Source organism: Leuciscus leuciscus (assembly GCF_965113295.1).
Source record: "Leuciscus leuciscus genome assembly, chromosome: 7".
NCBI classification, from domain to species: domain Eukaryota; kingdom Metazoa; phylum Chordata; class Actinopteri; order Cypriniformes; family Leuciscidae; genus Leuciscus; species Leuciscus leuciscus.
The window spans coordinates 3,193,468-3,215,138 of NC_138731.1; the positions used below are offsets into that span (position 1 = coordinate 3,193,468).

General features: G+C 38.6%; 2 protein-coding genes across 6 annotated transcripts in view; both read right to left on the minus strand.

Moving 5' to 3' along the window:
* Positions 1-21,671, minus strand: part of LOC309502539 (uncharacterized protein) — a 187,265-nt gene that overhangs the window by 122,374 nt on the left and 43,220 nt on the right. The window lies entirely within an intron of this gene.
* Positions 1-21,671, minus strand: part of LOC309503434 (uncharacterized protein) — a 124,552-nt gene that overhangs the window by 10,861 nt on the left and 92,020 nt on the right. The window contains exons 1-3 of one of the 5 annotated variants that reach the window (XR_014207642.1): positions 19,316-19,405; positions 18,541-18,673; positions 91-7,796 (exon numbers count right to left, since the gene is read on the minus strand). Coding sequence is in view for 4 of the 5 variants with exons in the window: in XM_082176267.1 (XP_082032393.1) it covers positions 6,880-7,796; positions 18,541-18,625 (1,002 nt within the window). In the remaining variant the exon portion in view is untranslated. Of the gene's footprint in view, positions 1-25; positions 7,797-18,540; positions 18,674-19,315; positions 19,447-21,671 lie in introns of those variants that run through there. The other 4 variants (XM_082176267.1, XM_082176265.1, XM_082176264.1 and 1 more) reach the window with 4 other exon arrangements.

The window sequence follows — 21,671 nt, forward strand, 5'->3', positions numbered from 1 at the left end:
GCGTCTGCCAAATGCATAAATGGATCAATGCGCCAGAGGGTCAACGGCAAGCCATGGAAAGAAATAACCATGAAAGACATGATGTCATACCTGGCACTTGTTATTTACATGGGAATGGTGAAAGATTGCCGGACTACTGGAGGAAGTCTGCACTCTACAGTCTGCCCCTGCCATCTGTAATAATGTCAGGGAGGAAGTTTAGTCACGTTTCAACCTCTATTCATCTGAGTGATCCTAAAGCTGATGCAGAGAACAAGAAGAAAAAGGGATCACCAGCCTATGATCGACTCTGCAAAATAAAGCCCATATATGATGTCATCAGGGTAGCAAGCAAGGCATATTTCCATCCCAATCAGCACATTTCTGTTGACGAAAGGATGGTGGCATCCAAAGCCAGATCTGGACTCAAACAGTACATGAAAAGTAAACCCACCAGGTGGGGACATAAACTACATGTACTGGCTGATTCACTTGTCGGCTATACTTGGGACTTCTTTGTATACGAGGGCAAGTCTGCAGCTAATAAAGTCACAGAGAATGGAATGAGTTATGATGCAGTCATGGCACTGGTAAATGAGAAGGTGTTGGGAACTGGTTACAAGTTATTTGTTGACAACTTTTATACTAGTTCAACCCTCTTCAAAGATCTCCTGAGCAAAATTATTTATGCTTGTGGTACCATCAGACCTATCAGAAAAGGCTTTCCCAAAACAACTTTGAACAAGATGCCCAAGAAAGCACCTCGTGGCACCATACGCTGGATAAGGGATGACAGCGTGTTGTTTGTGTAGTGGAAGGACACAAGGGAAGTGTTGGTAGCCTCCGCCTTCCACAAAGCCTTTACTGGTGACACTGTGAAAAGAAGAGTCAAAGGGATTGACGGTTCTTGGTCACTCATGGATGTCTTCATTCCAGTTGCTGTGAAAGACTACAATAGGTTAGTATTATATTATTTTATTTTACTTTATTTTATTTTATGTTATAATTATTTGGTTTACTAAATGTACACATTTTTACTTCTGTTTCCAGGTACATGGGGGGAGTGGATCACTCTGATGCGCTTATTGGATACTACAGCGTCCTTCACAAGACCAAAAAGTGGTATCGGATATTCTTTTATCACTTTGTGGACATCGCAGTGGTAAATGCTTTCCTTCTGCACCAGGATTTGGCAAAGACTAAAAAACAGAAACCAATGTCTCAGAAAGCATTCCGGGAGACACTGATTGTGGAGCTGGCAGGACTTCCCACCAAAAGCAAGGTGCCTGACACTCCTCTTCGTCCTTCTTGAGGGTGTCACAGTCCTGTGCACATCACCAACGACAGCACTGCAGGTAGACGCATATGTAAGATGTGCCGCCGGAATTCTCCTGTGAATTGCCACAACTGTGATGTATCTTTCTGCTACCTCCCTAAAAGGAACAGCTTTATGGAGGATCATACACATAACAACCTCCTAGTGTGGCTTCATATTTAGTCCAAAGCAGAATAACTATTTTGCAATAGGGATTGTGAGAGTATATGTACCGGGTGGACGAGTGGGCTAATTGACAAACTGTCCTTACCTGTGGTAAAACTCTTCTCTATGTGTGCTGGACACTTCATCTTTCACTCTGCTAGTATGAATGACAACCTCCTAGTGTGACTTCATATTTAGTCCAATGCAAAATAACTATTTTGCAATAGGGATTGTATATGTACCGGGTGAGCGAGCTACCGGCTAATTGACAAACTATCAACAGAACAGCACTGCCAAACTGTGCAATACTTTGTAAATAGTAAATTTGTTTGTATTTTTTGGGGGGAACTTTTTGAGAAATGTTTATCACTATGTTGATTGCTAATAACTAAGAAACAGTGTTGTTTTTAGCTATATACAAATATATAAATAAAAAACTTTTATTTGCTAAATAATGCGTCATATTCTTAATAGTCTTTGGTCTTTTAATACCATACTTTCAAGTTGTGTCATAAGCTTTCTCAAGATCAAAGAAAACAGCAATCGCATGTTCCTTCCTTTTAAATGCATCCCGTATGTAATTCAAGGCTAATGAGGTGATCCATGGTGCTTCTTCCTTTCCTAAAACCACACTGAGCATCACTTATAAGATAATTTGACTTCAGCATAGAAGTTGTTTGTTGACCATCTTTTCCATAATTTTCCATAAACAGCTTGTTAAAGCTATTGGACGATAATTGGATGGATTGCTGAGAACCTTTCCTGCTTTTGGGATAGGGATTATCACTGCTTCTTTCCAGGATGATGGAATCATTCCTGATATTGAGATGGAATTAAAAATTATCTAAAGCAAGCACAGATACTCAAGGAAAATTCTTTAAAAATTGATAGTTAAAGTTATCTGGATCAACAGCTGTGTGTGATCTGTGGCCCTCAGCAGTTCTTCCATGGAGAAAAGTTGGTTATATGACTCCAAATGAGCCGATAAAAAGTAAAAAAAAAAAAAAAAAAAAAAAAAGTTTCTGCAAGGATATTAACAATTTCTTGTTTTGTGGTTATAATTTCATCTTGACGTTTGATGTGTTGAATTTGAGGTCCACAATTCTTCCCCATCATTCCCTGAATCAGATTCCAGACTTTTTTGTAGAAAAAAAAATATTTCTAATTTGATGATGTTTACTGTTGTTGGACTTAGGAAAAAGTTTTGCTTTTCGCTATTTTATAGTTTTTTTTGCAGTTTTCATAAAACCATGGCAATCGTTTAACAGTAACAGTGTGTAAACACACAAACAACACCAAATAATGAACTGAAAGAACTGAAGAGCTTAAATAGACAAGATAACGAACAAAATACAAACAGGTGGGAACTAATTAACCAGTAACCAAGGTGACAAAACTAGTTAGACGGTGGGCCGAACGCTGCTATCTGCTTTAGTTTTTGAAATGATAGATCCTCGAGGATAGAGTAGCTGCTTTTTTCACATAAACTAAATAATTTTTTTCTGAACACATATCTGTTTGTTGGCAGTGTCAAGTCGATCATATTTTTGTAAAATCTTGGGGAAATCACCATAAAATCTTCTCTAACGAAAACTACACAATCAAACATTTTCCAGCAGGAATCCTATCCGAAGTCGAGAAACATTAACAGCAGCATCCAAGATTCCAGGTGTAATGGCTCCGGTAAATACTGCTGTTTACACCTGTCTTATAACGTTAGCTTAGTACATGAACTCTGTAAACCATTAACATATAACATTATTCCGTTTTATGTTTGTATTTACAGGTAACGTTATACTTGATAGAAATGACATACAGCTCACAGAGAAGAAAACATTTGTTTTGAGGAGATACAGAGCTAACGTGTTAGCATGTAAACGTTAGCTAGATGTAATTTTAGCATTGCATGTTAACGTTAACGTAAACAGTTATTCTATCAGGCTGTAGTGCCGTAAATTAGGATATGAAAGACGATTACTAGACAGAGATTAAAGTGGAAAAGATAACATGTATCATATAAGTTTACATCTACTAGCTAAATCATCTAATAGCTATGGAAGAGATAACATGTAACGTTATTAGCTAGCTACATACGATTACATCAACTACAGACAACCTAACCTAATGTGCATCTCCCTTTGACACATTGTGTTTTTTTACAGGAGCAGTACACAAGCTCCAAGATGCCGACAGGGGCTGGGGGAAGTGTCATCCAGTCAATCCCAAAGAAGTCTCCCTCAATCTTCCAACCATGGGCCATTGGTGGGGGAACATCAGGCTGACTCTTCAGGGACCTTCTGTATATGGCTGCCTGGTAGTTTACCCGCTGGGTGTGGTTATGCAAGGCATCCCTGTTTGGTGGTAGACTTCTGTCTGTGCACTTTCCACTCTTGAACAGCTGAGACCCTGCATAATTGACATCCCTACAGTCTTTAAAGTCATAGAGTGCACAGGTAAATGCTTCTGTAGCTTCACACAGATCTGCTGGCAGTTGAAAAGCTGTTCCCAACCTACTCATTGTGGCACAATGGTCTTCATTAGAAAGCAGTGTTTTAATTGCCTTCACTTTACCAATGCCATACAGAGCACTTACTGTATCACAGCCAGTGAAACAGTGAAGTCCAATCAGAGCATCTGATATTTTATCACCTAGATGGCTCTGTATTTGCTGTACAATGCTCCAATTTCCCTGCAGAACGAAATGGCCAATACAAACACATCAGTGTCAGGACTGTTGATCACAATATTTGTACTGTACTGTGAGGCATGCGCACAGTGAAGCAACAGCCGAGTGTCTGCCTCCTCTTGTATCGTAGACAGTGCTGGCAGTGGTAACACCTCAAAGTCTGTGCCACTGTTGTTTATTCTGATTATGTGACACTCAGAGCCATGTCCAACTACCAATGTAATGTCCTCAATTTGATCTATCCTAGACTTAGACCACGACTCAAAGAAAAACTGTTGCAGTTGCTCCTTGTTGTCACCACAAGACAAGAACTTGGACCATTGTTTTGGTGTTTTCTGGTCAGCTGAATATATTTTAGTCAACTTACATCCTTTTGTAGCTCGTCTGTCTCGTTCCACGTTCTTTATGCTCATCTGTTTGTAGGTATCAGGGACAAAATGAACAACTTCTGATTTACTTGCTTTGGCTGCATTGATCAGGTACATAAGTACATTGTTGGCAAATCTTCCAAATGTATTTTGGGGTTTCATGGCTTGCACTAGTGCCATTGCATCACACACCCAGATTGAGCCATCAGGGATTTCAACTGTGGCTGGTGGATTTACTGACCCTTCTAGAAAGTGCATTAATTTGGCTTTGTCTGTTTTTACAATCGAGCCATCAACATTTGCAATTGCTGCAGGCAAGGGCCCCAGACTATAGACCAGCATTTCCCCTATGTCTATCTTCCTCACTGTTCCAACCACAATAAGCCTTGCGAAGAGATCTCTATCTGCTTTGAAGGCTATCTCCCAGCCTCTCACTTTGGTGACACTTGAGGTAGCTGTGTCCTTAAATGTCTTGAGTTTCATTTTTTTTTCAATGGTGCATGAAATTCAACCTCATCTGTGTTGAGACGTTGCTGAAAGAATTCAACAAATGCCTTCTCACCTATTTCCTTTGCATTCAGCAGATCTGTAGATATGGCTTCTGATGCTACCTGACCTGATGTAACATGGTAAAGATGCTCTTTTTCCAGTGTTTGATCAAATGGGTTCATCATGTGATGTATGGTTGACATAATGCTCTGAACATCTTTTTCATCCTGTTCCTTTCTTTTCTCATCCAATTCTGTTCTCCGTCTCGTTGACGTGTTCTGCCCAGCCATGTCCTTGACCTCCATTGTGATGGCTGCTCTCTCGTGCTGTGTCAGTGTCCACCTGTGGACTGCACCTTTGTTCAACTAAAAACCTGTAAGCCCACCTTTGGTCTTTGAGTCCCTGTTTGCTGTCTGTTCTATTACCTGGTCACATGCAGACCCTGTAAAGGCATATGCCTGCTGCCTCTGTGCCACAAAGTCACCTGATTGTACCTGTGTGTAGATTCTTGGATGAGTTTCCTTTAGAATGTTCATCTCCTGCCAGTATGCTGATAGGTATCTACTGTAATTGATTCTGTCATAGGAAAAGAACCACAGCAGCATGAACCGGATGCTGGAAAGATGCAGACCCCAGTTTGCCTCTCGTGTGGCCCTGATGAATGATAGCAGATGCTCAATGTAGTAACTCCAAAACTGGTATGTCTTGCTTTCTTGTTGTTTGTTGAATTTGTCATAGCCTTCAATGATTGTTTTGAACACCTGTGATTCAATAATTACTGGACATATTTCTTCAGGAAAGGCACTTTGGAGGTCAGCAGCAACTTTTAAAGCAGCTTCACGGCAGTCTTGAGAAAGGGTTTCAAGGTAGGCTTGCCAGCTTAACCTGTGTAGTGCCTCACACATCAACTTGTGGCTTCGGATGCTTCTGTTATATTGGTGACCTGTTATAACTCCCCCAACAGACCCAGCAGCAATAACATCAGCCTCAATCAGAATGTCTTGTAAGCCAGCATCTCCAAATCGCTTGCCAATAGGCTACAGGACAGGAAAGCCATACATGTGTGAAACTCCCCCATTCTAATTGTAAGTCTTTCCTTGTATGTTTCACTCTTCCACCGTATATCCTGAGCTTTGGCATAGATGGCTTGGTCAAAGACTAGAACTATCTCCTGAAGTTGGAGTCTGTCTGCAATTTCTGTTGATCTTTAAGGATGGTTTTTACAGTTCCCAATTCTGTAGGACTTGCATCAATCATTGGAAGATACCCAATATGTTGGTTGGTGGTGGAATTGGATCTCCACGGATCACTGTGTTAAAACCAGTCCAGGAAGGAAGGACTTTGCCATGGACTGCAGTCTTCATCAGGAAGTAGGCACCATCTAATTTTTGTGATGATTTCCTGGTAAGGATGTGGGTGTCTCGATTTAGTTCCACTTCTTTTCCAAAATGTTCTGGGCCTGTTCTCTTCCCTCTGATGTATGTCTCAAGGTTAGTAGGGGGCGGATCAAGAGACCTCTTTCTTGTTTTCTGTAAACACTGATGGTCAGGGGTAGGTTCATTACATGGAATAATTTTTTGAATTATTATGCCATTTGTATAGTGTGTAGTCCCCTTACCAGACAACGTTTCCTCTCCAAAATCATTATTGTCCCAAACTAGAGTTGCTTGCAACTGTACTTGTATGTTTTGGGGGATGTAAGTGTCACCTCGTAATATTTGTAGCTGTGCTAAAGCTGTGTCATGTTCAAGTACCTGTGAGTTAGAGGAAACAGTGCCCAAGACCTAGCTTAATAACATCCTGGCCAATTAACACAATCTTCTCGGCCTCCTCTTCACTAACATTCACTCTTTCATTGTCAGTAGAGGGATCTGTTGTCATGGCTGTAGTCCATGCAATGAAATTGAATAGCTTATCTGGGACCAGATTTGATGCAGCTGATATCGTAAGTTGCGTGCTGTTGGTGGCCATGTGAGTTTGCGTGTTGCCTTACACTTTTCAACTATGGCATATTTCAGTGTCATGGCTGCATGGAACAAGAGGCGGGTCTCATTTGTGTCATCTGTTTCAATTTTTCTTGTGTTGTCTTCATCTGATGATGAGGATGAAGATGCTGATGACAAAGATGATCCAGCTGTGGCAACTTCATCTTGGACCATTTCGTGTGGTGTCAAATCCTCAACATAGACAAAGTCATGCCTTGATAGTTTTTGAAACTTTGGAAAAGGATATGACTTTTTTAGTCTCACTTTTAAGGAACCAGATTTGTAAAAGGAGATGTCAATTCCCTCTGTTTCATGGACACATTTCTTGAACAGTGCATTCAACTTTGATAGCTTAAGCACCTTCCGCTTTCTTAGCAAACTTTCCTCCACCACTGTTGTACAGAAATGCTTGTATCCAGTCTGAAACTGGCTGTTTCCTGTGCAGTCATGTTCATCTGTTTTGTACAGAAATACAGTGTAGTTTCTGTAGCATCTGAAATGATACATTGCTTCTGAGGCAACAAGGTCCATTCCACGTATTTGTAGTAGCAGATTTTCATTCCTGCGTGACTCCGCTGCAAGAAGCAGCTTACCAGCTGTCAGTGTTTCACATTTTTGAGGATTCTCCTTTACCCTCTTCCGGTTATATTTTTGGGTGAAATATGTATCTCTTCTGCATATTATGCACTGCCTTGGAAGGAGATGTGGTGCTCTTTTTAGATGACCCAGAACCTCTGTTGTGGTTGAGCGGAGAACTGTAACCTCTGTTGGCGTATTATCATTTGTATTTGTGGTGTCGGCTTCTTCATCTAATATATTTTAAATGGAAAGATAAGGGAAAAACAGAAAAATGTGATGACTGCATGGATTGTAGTAGTAATGCTTCCAACTTTATGGTTTTACAACCTGTGTCTAACTAAGGGGGACAAAAAGTAAAAAATTGCCCCAATTTTGAAAAACAAACTTGTATGTATGTATGTATGTATACACACACACACACACACACACACACACACACACACACACACACACACACACACACACACACACACATATATATAAAGCAATAGTCAGGGCTCAACAGTGACGGTTGCCAACAACAGCAGCTGCACTTCTGAAATTTTGTCTACCAGGAATTGAGATGGACATGTTAGCAGATAACATTTGAGAATCAAATTCTTTAAATTGTCAAATAAAACAAACAGCATATAATTGTTTGTTTACTCTAATAAAGCTTTTTTTCCTTTTGTTTAGTGTATTAATTACTCATGACATAAATTTGCTAAAAATGTCAACCTTATTTTCAGTTTCAGCAACTACAAGCTGATACCAAGTTGGATAACCACTTCTTCAAATTACTGCTGAGCCCTAATGGTATGCTTTTATTATTCATATTGACACAAGGTGTGATTACTGTATGCATTTTAATCTGGGCTCATCTAGTTACTCTTTTTTTTTATTTTATTCCTGACCGTGAACCAATAATTTTACTACACTAAGTATTTACAACTCTGCTAATCTGTTTCCTCAGGTAATCCCAGATCCTCAGCCCTGCTGTGAGACATCTTCTTGACCTGATCTGACTACGCCCTGACACATCTATTCTGCTGAAACAATGAAAATGCCCTTTGTTTTTCACAGTTCATCATAAAACGAGTAGTTAGACTCGGAGCCTGCAGCTACAGTCCCGCACCCAGAGTCCCATATTCTCAGACCCCTCGTTTTTTCGAGACAGCGCCTCTTATCAAATTGGATCGGATAAACATGTGAAGAACTTAAGCCGAAACGTGAGTATCATCAATTTTATTCAGCGAATCATACTCATTCGATTTCTTTTTTAATCAAACTACTTTATAGCTCATCGATACACCAACATATCAGTCCATTTAATATTTGTAAAGATAGTTTGTAACAAAATTTGAGCCGTTAATGTATGTTTTTTCGCCGAAAATATTTTGATAGCTAACGTTAACCTTTAACCTTGGACTTTTTGTAGACAAGCCATTGTAAAAATTTTACTTTATATAATTTATGTAGACTACTTAAATTAGTTCTTATAAAACGTAAGTATTAAAATGAATCAATATTAATTTAACTGTGATATGAAGTTGTTGCCAGCCATTTACAACTCATACAATTGCCTAATAATCAAATTTACTATGCCTTTACTATGTATTAACCAGTCTATGGTATTAACATGTGAGCTAGAATGTGTCATTTGGCCTTTTGTTTGGGTTCCTTGTTTTAATTTGAATTGACTGAAATTTGACTGTATGGGCTCTGTGGGGTGGTCTTAAAATTTGAATTTGAGTTTGACTCTCTCTTTTTTTTAAAGATGGATATAACAATTCAAAGGGGGAATTCACTTCCAGAAATGTCATAAATGGTGCAGTGATTTTCACTGCCCATTCTGTGCCCCCATATATTTCATACAGAGCAGTGCAACATGAAGGTAACATTTGCAAACATCTTTTTTTTTTTGCTTTTTGAAAGATCATAAGACTGTGTGTGACAGTGCAATCGTATGCTGTTGTATTCCAGGGTACACCGTACATCGATGCGGTCGCCCCTGCCGAACCCAGCAACATTATCATTGCTTGTACTGTCAGTCAACAATTTTAAGAAAGCCAGATTTCATTACACATTTTGGATCCTGCAAATGTAAGAGCGTTAAGAGAGCAAGTGCCACTGATGCCTGTAACATCACACCCACTGCTGTTGCACAAGCTACTGCCATTGCTGTTCCAGCTACCACAGCCTTCGCTGCCACCTCTGTGCCATCTATCATTGTGCCACCTACTGTTATGCCGCCCTTTGCTCCCACCTCTGTGCAGCTACCACTACTGTGATTATGTGTCCGTGTGGCATTGCCTACAGTTTGAAATGCAACATCCGAGCAGAGAGCCCACGTGATTTTGCGGACATGCTTCTTTCATGGAAGCATATGCCGAACATTGTCATCTACGACTTTGCACGTGGACTGTCAACCCACACTAACCTAAGACAACCACAAACAATACCCTTCACACCATTTGAAGGGAGGTTAATGGACCCAACTGCAGAAAACATAGTGAAAGCCAAAGCTGGAAACGTAAAGGTGTCACTACCCTGGCTGACGTGCAAAAAGGAAAATCCTGACCCTGATGGCCACCCTATTACTGGTTCAGCAGAACATTATGTTCTGTAGGACCGGTTCCATGAGGACAACACAAAGGACGCTCGAGATTCACTGCGGAAGCTTCGCCTGGTCCCGCAACTGGCTGGAAAAGTTAACAGCCAAGTCGTGGAACAGTTATTTGCAAAAAAAAATAAATAAAAAAAAACTACTTCCTAAACATGGCTTTGCCGTCGTCTCGTGTGTTCCTCATGCGAAGCATAATTCACCATTACAATATTCGCAAAAATGAAGAACGACTTAAGCACATGAAAAAGGAGTTTCAGACAAACATTCTAATGAATGTCCACAGCCAGGCTGTTTTGGGTCATTTTTCACTGTACTTGTGCACTTTTGTTATGAATTGGACTGATCTGTTCATTTATGTTTTTGTAGAACATATAACATCTGAGGAATCCATGGATGTGTCAGTAGGTAAGTAAATTCTTGTGTCCAGTCCCCTCCCTCAGGTGGAGCTACACAAATTACTTGCTCACTAAGAGCAAACAGGCACACTAACTTAGAAATTTAGAGCATACACAAAGTTTATGATTTCTAAGCTTGATTGTTTTTTTTTTTTTACCTTACTTTCAGTAGCAGTGCCAGACACCATTTTAATACCCTCAGCAACACCAGCAACCATTGCCATCCCTGCAGTGACTGAGACTGCATCACCAGCCATTACAGCAACCATTGCCATCCCTGCAGTGACCGAGACTGCATCACCAGCCATTACAGCAACCATTGCCATCCCTGCAGTGACTGAGACTGCATCACCAGCCATTACAGCAACCATTGCCATCCCTGCAGTGACTGAGACTGCATCACCAGCCATTACAGCAACCATTGCCATCCCTGCAGTGACCGAGACTGCATCACCAGAAGCCGCTGCTTTGGGACCAACAACCCTGTTGGAATATTTTTCACCAGTAAAGCCATGGGAAAGGACTGGCATCCAGTGCAAGAAAACCTGGTAAAATTATTATGGTTGAAATTTAATGTGCATGCATTTGCAGTCGAGCACTATTGTTTGACTATTTAACCATTTTTTTTATAGCTTGATTACGTGCTGGACGTCAATCGGCCTGGAGCTGAAATTATTGTCAAGGAGGGGAAATTGTGTCTCATTAGAGAGGAGTTTTGGAGCTTGGGTTTGCTGAGGGATATGGAATCCCACGTAAGCAGTCTGCATTTGGAAAGCTATATTTGTATTTACACATTCACTAATGAGTGACTAATTATTTCTTTCAGATTGGAAACGCCTGCATGCAGCTTATTATTGAAATGGCTCGGAATATTGTGTGTATATAAAATATTACAATGTAAACTGTCAAAAAGTTTACATGTGTCTGAATCAACCTACATTTTTGCTTGCTTTCTTTTTCCATAGGGCAAAGATATATACATAGAGAACTTTTATGTTGTTCCTACTTGGAAGGAAACCCCAAACATTGTTACAGCATTACCGGTGAGTGTATATAGTGAGTGGGAGGTAAAAACTATAAAAAGGCATAATTTCTTATTTCAAAAATGTCTAAAAATCAATTTTAGGAGGATGCGGATATGAAAGACGTGCTAGTCTTCCCAGCATGGACAAAAGCTAATGGCCCTGACCACTACATTGTCTGTGTAAGGAATTATTTCTTACTAGATATTGAATGTCACATACATATGTTGATTACAGCGTAATTGGTGTGTTTCTAAAACTAAACTAATCATCAATGCTTCTTCCAAGAACTTTAAAATGAAATCTTTTTACACCTTAAAGGGATAGTTCAGGATTTTAGACATGAATCTCTATAGCTTCCCCATAAGCAGTGTGGTGCATTGACCATGACTTACCCCCGACAGCGTCCTGTGAGCCGAGCTCCGGTCCAGTTTTGGTCAAGATGAAATTAGTCCGGCAAGATTGCTGGGGTCACGGCAATAAAGCTTTTTTCTTCTCAAATCAATATGTGTTCAAAAGAGTAATATATTTGCGTCACTAAAACGTTGTCTATGGAGAGGTCAGACCTCGTAATGGCTTGGCACTATTTTCTCCCCTGTCATATCACTGCGCGCTGCCGCTACCTACAGCCAGCTGCGAGCTGCGCAGGCGCACACCACTTTTTCAGTTGTTCGGCAGTGTTTACAGCAGTGTTTACGTGCTCAGAACAGCTACACGAACGAGCTAACATAGCTACTCACCAAGAGCGATCAGTTTGTACAAGCTTTGTAGAAAATGGTGCGGACTTGTGACTATCCGGACTGTACAAACAAAGATGTGGCGCTTTCTCCTCACACATTTCAAAGATTTCCTGTGGCAGATGTTGCTCTGAGGCGACTTTGGCTCATTGCTCTGGGCTTCAATGTGAACACCAAACTGGCGAAGATAAAGAAGCATCGCGTTTGCAGTGCACACTTCAGCGTAGGACTTCAGTAGGACTCCACTTCTGTCTGCATTAGTTCACACTTAAAACAAGTACACCACCATTTGTCGGCCACTCGATGTCTCACTGCAGCAGCTGTGGCTCCAGCTTCAACTTGTTCAACTTCTCTGTCCATCCTCTCTCTTTCTGTCCTTTCTAACTCCATCTGGCGTAACTCGTCATCTGTGTATTCAGGTTCGTAAAGATATCCTTTTGGCTGTGTGTCGAAGTCAATGTTGTCATCGTCGCTGCTGTAGTCAGACATGTTATCGTTCTCTTTACGAGCTGTAAACAATGTGACACGTGCGCGGCTCCCAGCTGGCTGTAGGTAGCGGCAGCGCGCAGTGATATGACGGGGAAGAAAATAGTGCCAAGCCATTACGAGGTCTGACCTCTCCATAGACAGCGGTTTTGTGCTGCAAATATATCACTCTTTTGAACACAAATTGATTTGAGAAGAAAAAAACTTTATTGCCGTGACCCCAGCAAACTTGCCGGACTAATTTCATCTTGACCAAAACTGGACCGGAGCTTGGCTCACAGGACGCTGTCGGGGGTAAGTCATGGTCAATGCACCACACTGCTTATGGGGAAGCTATAGAGATTCATGTCTAAAATCCTGAACTATCCCTTTAACACATTATAGATTATGAGGCCACTTCGAAGGGAGATAGTCTTTTTAGACTCATTACGCAGAGCACGAATCCGGCTTTGGAGATGAGGAATACAGAGCCATTTTTAAGTCCATCTATGAACTTAGACATGCAGTTTCAGCCTCTAATGTTCCTTTAGCCATTTCTAGCTTTTGTTCTACTATACAATTAGTTTTGTTCAAAGTTTAAAGGCCATGTTTTATTGCCTTTACTCTAATTGTTGGCTATGTTCTCCTAGCCATTTCTTGCATGGTTTGGCTACGTTCATTTAGCCTTTTTTTGCATGGTGTGTCTGTTCTCAGGTTACAGATGAGCTGTCATTTAAATTTGATCAATCATATTCATGTTTTTTTTCTACAGACAAGTTGCCAACTAGTGTTGCACGGTGTACCGATACTTCAAAAGTATCGCGATACTCGGAAATTAAAAACGTCACGATACCTAAATTTATCAGTATCGATACTTAAAATTTTTTGGGGAAAAAACGCCTCCCTATGGACGTCTGTGTTTTTTTCCTGACGCACGCAGCAAAGAACCTGCCGCTGTCAGTGTCATGTGACAAAACACTACAGCGAGATGGCTGCATGTGCGAGCACAAGTGGTCCACGACTCGTAGAAAAAGATGACGCGAGGAGTGACATATGGAAGTACGTTGCCTACCTTGCTCTGTTGCACGGTGCACCGATACTTCAAAAGTAAATAGGAAATGAAAAACGTCACGATTCCTTAATTTATTAGTATCATACTTCTAAGAATGACCACGTTCCAGATTTGTAAGGCCGGCGACACACTGTCTGCGTGTCGTGTCCGTTTTTATTTCGGCTCCCATGTTAACTGCCTGCGTGACACACGCGTCTGGGCGCAGCTCGAGACGCGCGGAAAACGCGTGCATGCTATAAATAGAACCGACGCCTTTTTTTCACGCGACACGCAAGCGTGTTGGAAGCGTTTCCAGGCAAAATAGAATAGGAAAAGATGTTTCTATGTCATTTTGACACGAATACATATTAATAAATGACATTTTGATGTTTGAAAGTTTTGACATAAATACAATATAAATGTAATTTAAAAAAATATTATCGATTTTCAAATATTGCACCTCTCAATACAGAACGAATTATTCTGTAGCCTATTGTTATCTTTGCTGCTATATATTTATGTTTAACATGAAGTATAGGCCTTCCACAACTCTCTCCCCACATGTCAAATATATCACCAATGAGGCTTATCATATGTTACCAATATTAAATACATTGTTTAATATAATCGCTGTTCATATTTTTATTCAAAGTTCAGAATCAAGATAAAGCTCTTATGTTTCTTATGATAAATGAGATAATGCTGCTAAATTTATCTTTTTTTTTTTCTTGAATGTCATTGCTCTAATTTATTTTTTATATTTCATATTTCATATTTTGTTCAAATGTTTAATATATCTGCTGTTCATATGTTCATTTATTAGTGTGTTATATGATTAGAATGTTGTCCCGGTTTTAAAATAAAGCACAGCAGTGATATTTGAGAGTGTTTCTCCCTTTTCAGGAAAAATATCGAAAAAGTATCGAAATCGCAATACTTGACTTGGTATCGGTATCGAAACAATAATTTTGGTATCGTGACAACACTATTGCCAACCAAATTGTTCCGGGGATCTGGACAGAAATGACTGGAAAGGATTTTTCGGTGATAATTCTACTGCAAAAATTATTATTTGATCTATTATTGATTTCTAAACTGACTTATTCTCCTTTTCTCAATCATAGGCTTTGCCACGTCAGACAAGAGGGAATGACTGTGGTGTTTTTGTGCTGATGGTAGGGTCTTTAATTTGTTTATAAGTAAGGTCTAGTGAACAGTGTTAACAACAGCTTGTCTCCTGTATTTCAGTACAGCCTCTCAATGGTCTGTGACATCGAGTTCGATTTCCAGGAGGTAAGTTAATAAAAGGAAATGTACTTTAAGTTTATTTGGTAAAAGTAGAAACCAGTATGTCCTTTAACTGGGCATTTCTTTCAGGTTGACATGCCCATGATTAGAAAATGGTGGTGCCTTGTGCTAATGGAACGATTTCAAATTGACGGGTATGTCAAAAAGTATTGTACATTTTGGTAAAATATTATTCAGAGGTCCCATATATGAGTTAAATCTGTCATATTACTTTTGAATATTTTGTCAATACAACATTTTATTTAGCATGAGTAACAAAACACCCTTAATAACTCTTAAGAGACAATTTCATAAAAAAAAAAAAAATATTTTTTGTTCCTTTAATTGCTCCTTTAATTTTTTTTATTTATTATTGTTTGCAAGCTATGGGCGCAGGTTTGCCTTCTGGACAGACGAGGCAAAATGCTTATTAGAGGCAAAAACCCAACCTCTGTATAGGCTAAAAAGAAGCAGCACACATGATGTCCCACAGCACGTCCAAGCAGTCCAAGACAAGTTTCAACACCTCAAAGCTCTGCTGGATAATTCCAGGGTTCTCAAGTCTCACGCATTGGCCGCATGTGATCTCACTCCAAGCTTTTGATAAAACTTGAGAATCTTGTAATTCTAAAACTCAACTGAACTTCACAGATGAAGTGGAGTTCATTTGTAGTTTTCTTTTTCCTGAGGTAGGCCCGAACATGTTTGTCAATTGAATTGTTTCTATTATTGCCATATATGCAATGTTTTATATATTAATTTATTTTTTTATTTGCTTATATGGACAGGCCATCATTCATGGCCTATGTGAGATGCAGGGATTATCCTGGCAGGAGGCAGAGGAGGTGTTCCTCCGTGGTCCTACTTATCACCCTAGGTATGCTTGTAATTTGCATTTGCAAAAAAAAAAAAATATTTATTATTACACAATATTTTGGACAATGGCATTCATCTTTTATTTTAGTGAAGTCTGGGAATTTGACAGAGCGATTGCAAAAAGAAGGAAAAAAGAAGGAACATTCGCCTACCAGAAAGTAATTATTTTACCTTATGCATTTACATTACATTTAACATTTATTCATTTAGCAGACGCTTTTATCCAAAGCGACTTATAAATGAGGAGTTTTTTTTAATGCAATTGAAGATGAAAAGTAAAGTCACTAAGACAATTCTTTCTTCCTTTTTTCTTTGCTTGGTCCTGTTTACAGCAAGATGATGTTTAGGTGATCGTTAAATAAAGTACAGAATTGTTTATTGTTGGTGTTTTGTCTATTCTTATTTGAGCTTTGCTTCGCATTCAAAATATCAAAAAACAGGTTTTGTAATGTTAGCATGGTATAATGTTAATTAGACCATTATAGGTTGAACTGAAAGAAAAATTGGAATATAATAAAAAAAAAACATTGTAGCAATATAAAATCACATAATATTTTTCAGAAGATAGTTCAATCTGTAATTGTATCCCTTCCATCAGTCATTTTCTTTCAATTACACCCACGCTCAAAAAATAACTACTGGGTAATTTGTTAGTCAGAGAACACAATGAGTTTTTTTGGCACATGCATTAAGCAGGGAACGCAAATATTTATTTGGAAACTTTAAATAAAACAAGACCGTAATATTGCATCCTATTGTTTTCAATGGCATTTGGATAAGGGTGTTATACGATCTTCCGAACAGCAGGAGGCGCTGTCTCGAAAAACGAGGGGTCTGAGAATGCGGGACTCCGGGACTGTAGCTTCAGGCTCCGAGGTGGAGCACATTTTCAGTCGCTATATGTTGAAAAATGTGTCCACTAGATGTCGCTGTGTCTATAGTAGCCTTTTATTAGTTTACCTTGACTAAAAGGCCAATTAAGACACAGGGTTTATTTTTTGTGCGCATAGTTTCGGAGGGATCTATTTATTGTTGTTAATATGATATGTTACATTTTCTACCATTATATATATATTACTGCCATATATTACTACTACTAAAGCTTGCATGACCAAATAGATGAATTGTCATTTAGTTATAAAGGTAGTCATGCTAAGATAATACATATTCAACTTTTATAAGAATAAATATAAAATAATGAACTTAATATATATATGTTATTATATTATATAATTATATCTGTAAGATTTTTCACTATTTCTGAGATGTAAATATCAATAATTTATGTTTGGGGTTAAAAAGGATTCTAAGCATTTATACCATGATTTATCCAAACGTATGAGGTCCAACAACTACACTTAACCACTATAAAGCTGCTTTACAAACCTTCAGCTTCCTGTACTGTCTTTTCTTTCTTCTTGCTGGCTCTCTCAATATTTCTTTTGTTAGCATACTGCATGTAGCATTCTCTATGGTAGCCAACATGAATTGGCACATCTGGAATTTCTGGGATTTCATTTTTTTTTAAATTCACCCACTCTAAAGAACATTGTACCAACTTGATCCAACTTGTTAGTGAAAAGGTATGATGTTTGTTGATGTACAGCTAGTAACATGCACACAACACTCCATATCCAAGATAAAGTGTCATATTTATGTTAGATATATAAATATAGGCCTACAATATAACATTACCGCTATGTCACTCCCGCCCATTTCGGGATCCTAGTCTGGCCGTCTGCGATTGGTTAGTATTTTTAATGACGTTAAAAACTACAATCCGATTGGTTCAGCTACTAGAGCTGTCCCGCGATTTGCCTAAGAAGATTGACAACCAAAACATACGTTTGTGAAAATATATGATCAAACCAGAATTGCCAAAATGTTTTATTTGACTACATATAATTACTTAATATCGTACATAAAAGAAGCGTATACTCTATCGATGGAGATCGATCAACAACACGAAAAACGCGTTCGGCCCACCGTCGAAGTGGCAGGAAAAATTGCAAATTACGCCTATGATCTCAGCATTCACTGATGCTTCCAGTCACCATTTGTTTGGTCTTAAACGAGAATGCTCTCATGTATTGCCGCAGGACAGCAAATGCGAGTGAATTGTCTGTCATCTTTGCAGGACTGTGATATGAAGAGTGTTCAAAGTAACATATTTTAGCAACAGTGTGAGAGTGAATAGCACAAACAGGTCCAATACCGGTATAAACGTGAATATCTATTGTTACAATATGCGTCACATGACTACACTTACGTCATCATTTTTAAATACCTCCGTCTTGACAGTCTACACTACAAAGTGCAAAAGGCTTTTTTTTTTTTTATCCACTTTGAAGAGCGTTTTCAAAAAGCTTTGTTTTTATTCATAAAAAACGCCGTCTCAGTGTGGACGAACGGCCAAAACGGAGAGAAAAAGATGCGTTTTCAAACGTAAACACATGCACAAGGCCTTAATTAGGACACTCTTAAAAACACAATTCATTTCTGTAGATCATTTTAATAAGGACTGAATGAAACTAACCTGTTTGTTCCTCAGTATCTTCATGTTTCACGCTGAACACTTCTTCAATCTTTATGTCTTCACTCTCCTCTTTAATAAACGCCATCTTTATAATAGTGTCACGTGGATCTCAGATGTTTCTCCAGGAGTTTTCCTGTGTGTTTGGACAAAGTCATGTTTAAGAAGAGAATAATTAACAGAAAGAAAACTAAATCCACAGTAAATCTCTGAGTGCGTCTCAATCAGCTCTAGTTCAGTAGTCCACTGGTGAGGGAGTCAGTCAGACTGAGAGTTAATGGACTTAAATAAACTGACTAGACAAAAATCACTCAAAACAAGCACTACAATATAATAATAGGTTAAAATAACAAATTATACAAACACTTAATAAAATATGTATATTTTTCATATCACCGTCGTCATAAAAACATTTGCGATTTGTTCATGAAAGTTGTCATTATTAATCATAATATTTGTGTTTTCGTTGTATTTTTACACTGGTTTTGAGCGGCAGGATTCGTCAGCGCGCGGTGATTCAAGCGCTTCGAATCAGTGAGTCATTTGGCAAAGCATTAGATTCAATTGACTCGGAGTTTCGAAAAGCTCCGTTTCTCCATCACCACTTTCCAAAACCCGAATTCGTGTTTACAATAAACTGATACACGATATAGTGCGCGAAATGAGACGCACCTTTTCTGTTACTCACATTCGTATATGCTTTACTCACACAAAAAAACGCAATATTGTTACATTAATCATATTACAAAGATATGTTCAATAATACATGGTCACATACCTCTTGTAAAAACGATCAAATCGACGTGTATCGATTTAAACACTTTAAATGCAAAAACAAAACACAAACCTTTCTTCAGTCTAATCATAATCATAACAGTTGCAGGAGCACGGCGCAGCTTTATGATGTCATATATTCAGACCAAAATAAAAGTCCTGTTCAATCTGCCATCCAAAATCCAGAGTTCAGAGAAATATATATAATAGATGTCATGGGAATTCTTGATGAAATGTATATTTTAATACATGTTGTACAAATATGTGATGAAAAATATTAATAACTACTAATAACTTGTTAAAAAGACTGTATTCGTTCTTAAAGCACAGTTCATGTGTCAGCATTGAAATGCATTTATCTTCCACAACAACAATCAGTAAAAGAGATAACTTCAAAAAAACAACAAAAAAAACAATACAAATGTTAAGGTTAATGTTAATGCTAAAAAAGTATTGACAAAAATGGTCATTGTGGTTCCATGTGTTTGTCTTTTCTGGTGTTCTATAATAAAAATCTTCTGATTACAACATTATTATCTTTGTCTGTGACCGATATCCATCCTGTTAAGCATTTGCAATGATTTCATAAAGTCAGCACTAAATAAAGTGTCAATGAAAATGTATTGAAGTGTCAATACTTAAAAAAAAAAAAGAAGTTTTTCTTTAAAAAATTGATATTTATATAATAATAAAATATTAGTTTGTGATACAGTTTATTATACTTCATTTTGTCTTTTATTTAGACAGAGGCTGCGTTCACCCCCGACAAAAAGTTGCAAAACATTTTTTTAAAGGAAACTGATGTTCTGATGACGCAAGAGTTGCAACTATGGCAGCTGAGAAGGCCATTCTCTGTGTTCTTTTTGAAGAATTTTCAGAGCCTGATGAAATCGGTATAAATGCGTGTTTAATACTGCAAAATCCGCTCGATGTTACAGTCACTGCCCTCGCCGTCCAGAATAAAACAAGACAGCAAGACCGCGAGACATTAACGAATGAAAAATGCAAGTAAGTTATTACCTGTTCGTGGTCAGTCAATAGCTGCGTGTGGTGTCCAAGTTTGTAAATAAATTATTAAATGACAGCTTCTGATATATTTGTATAGCGATTTATTTCATCCATCTCCCTCTTGCTGGTGTACCTTTGTTATTGTGTGACATAGTTCACTGAAGGCGTGTTTAGTGCGTGTTTTACAGTGTGTTTACATTTATGACGATTCAGGCATGATTTCGGCGCTGGCCAGTGGAAAAGCGACTAATGGGTGAAGATGGCAGAAGACTGTACATTCGCGAGATGGACGTATGCGCATTACTTCGAGTTTGTCAGAGATAAGGACAAGAAGAAAGTAATAGTCAAATGCAACCTTTGCCTAAAACCGAAAGAACTTTCGACGTCGCGAAATAGCACTAGCAATTTAAAAAAAAACATCTCGAACGGTGCCATGCGTCCACTCCACTTACTGAGAAGAGGAAAAAACAGAGGACGAGAGTGATAAGCCAAAGCAGCAGAAATTTAATTACTCTCGGTCTGCCATCATGCCACTTGAACCTCGAGAAGTCAGAAGACTTGTGCCAGAGTATGTCTTCGAAGAGATGTTACCATTGTCTACGAAGGAATCTCCTGCTTTCAAGAAGCTAGTTAGCAAGATCCCTGTGACCAACAATGACAAGGTAAGCTAATGTTTCCATGATGACTAGCTAGAATTTTATATAATCTAGTTCATTTAGATTCTAGGTCACTGGGTCAAAATGTATAGTCAAAATGTTATAGCCATCAACAGACCTAAACGAAAAAAAAAAAAAATCATTGAATGTACTAAATGTTTTAAGGTAAGGGTTTGCAATCAATTTGTTTTAGCTACATTTAAAAAAAACAACAACATTTGAAACCACTTACCTTAAAAAAAATAGTAAATTAAATTAATAATTTTTTCAGTGTATATTAGGGGTGCGCCAAAATATTGATATGGCAATATCTCTCGATATTTACTCCTGCAATCGATTCTCGATGCGCTCTTGCCAAGTATCGATCTTAAAAGCCGTTATAATACGCTCTATTAGTATTCATTATCCCTTGATGAGACCCTTCTCCAGAAGTAGATAGGGGGCGCGCGTTGCGAGTTTGGCTGTTGTGAGCGTAAAAGAAGACGTACACACACTTGAAAATGGCGGAGTCAAGCGAGGAAAGTAGAAGTGAGAGCAAGAAGTTAAAGGGATAGTTCACTTTGAAATAAAATGTTGGTATGTTTTAGCTTACCTCAAGGGCATCCAAGATGTAGGTGTCTTTTTTTCCGCAGTAGTTTCAATTTTGATATTTTTAGGTCAAACCGTTCTTGTCTGTCAGTCATATAATGCAGGTCT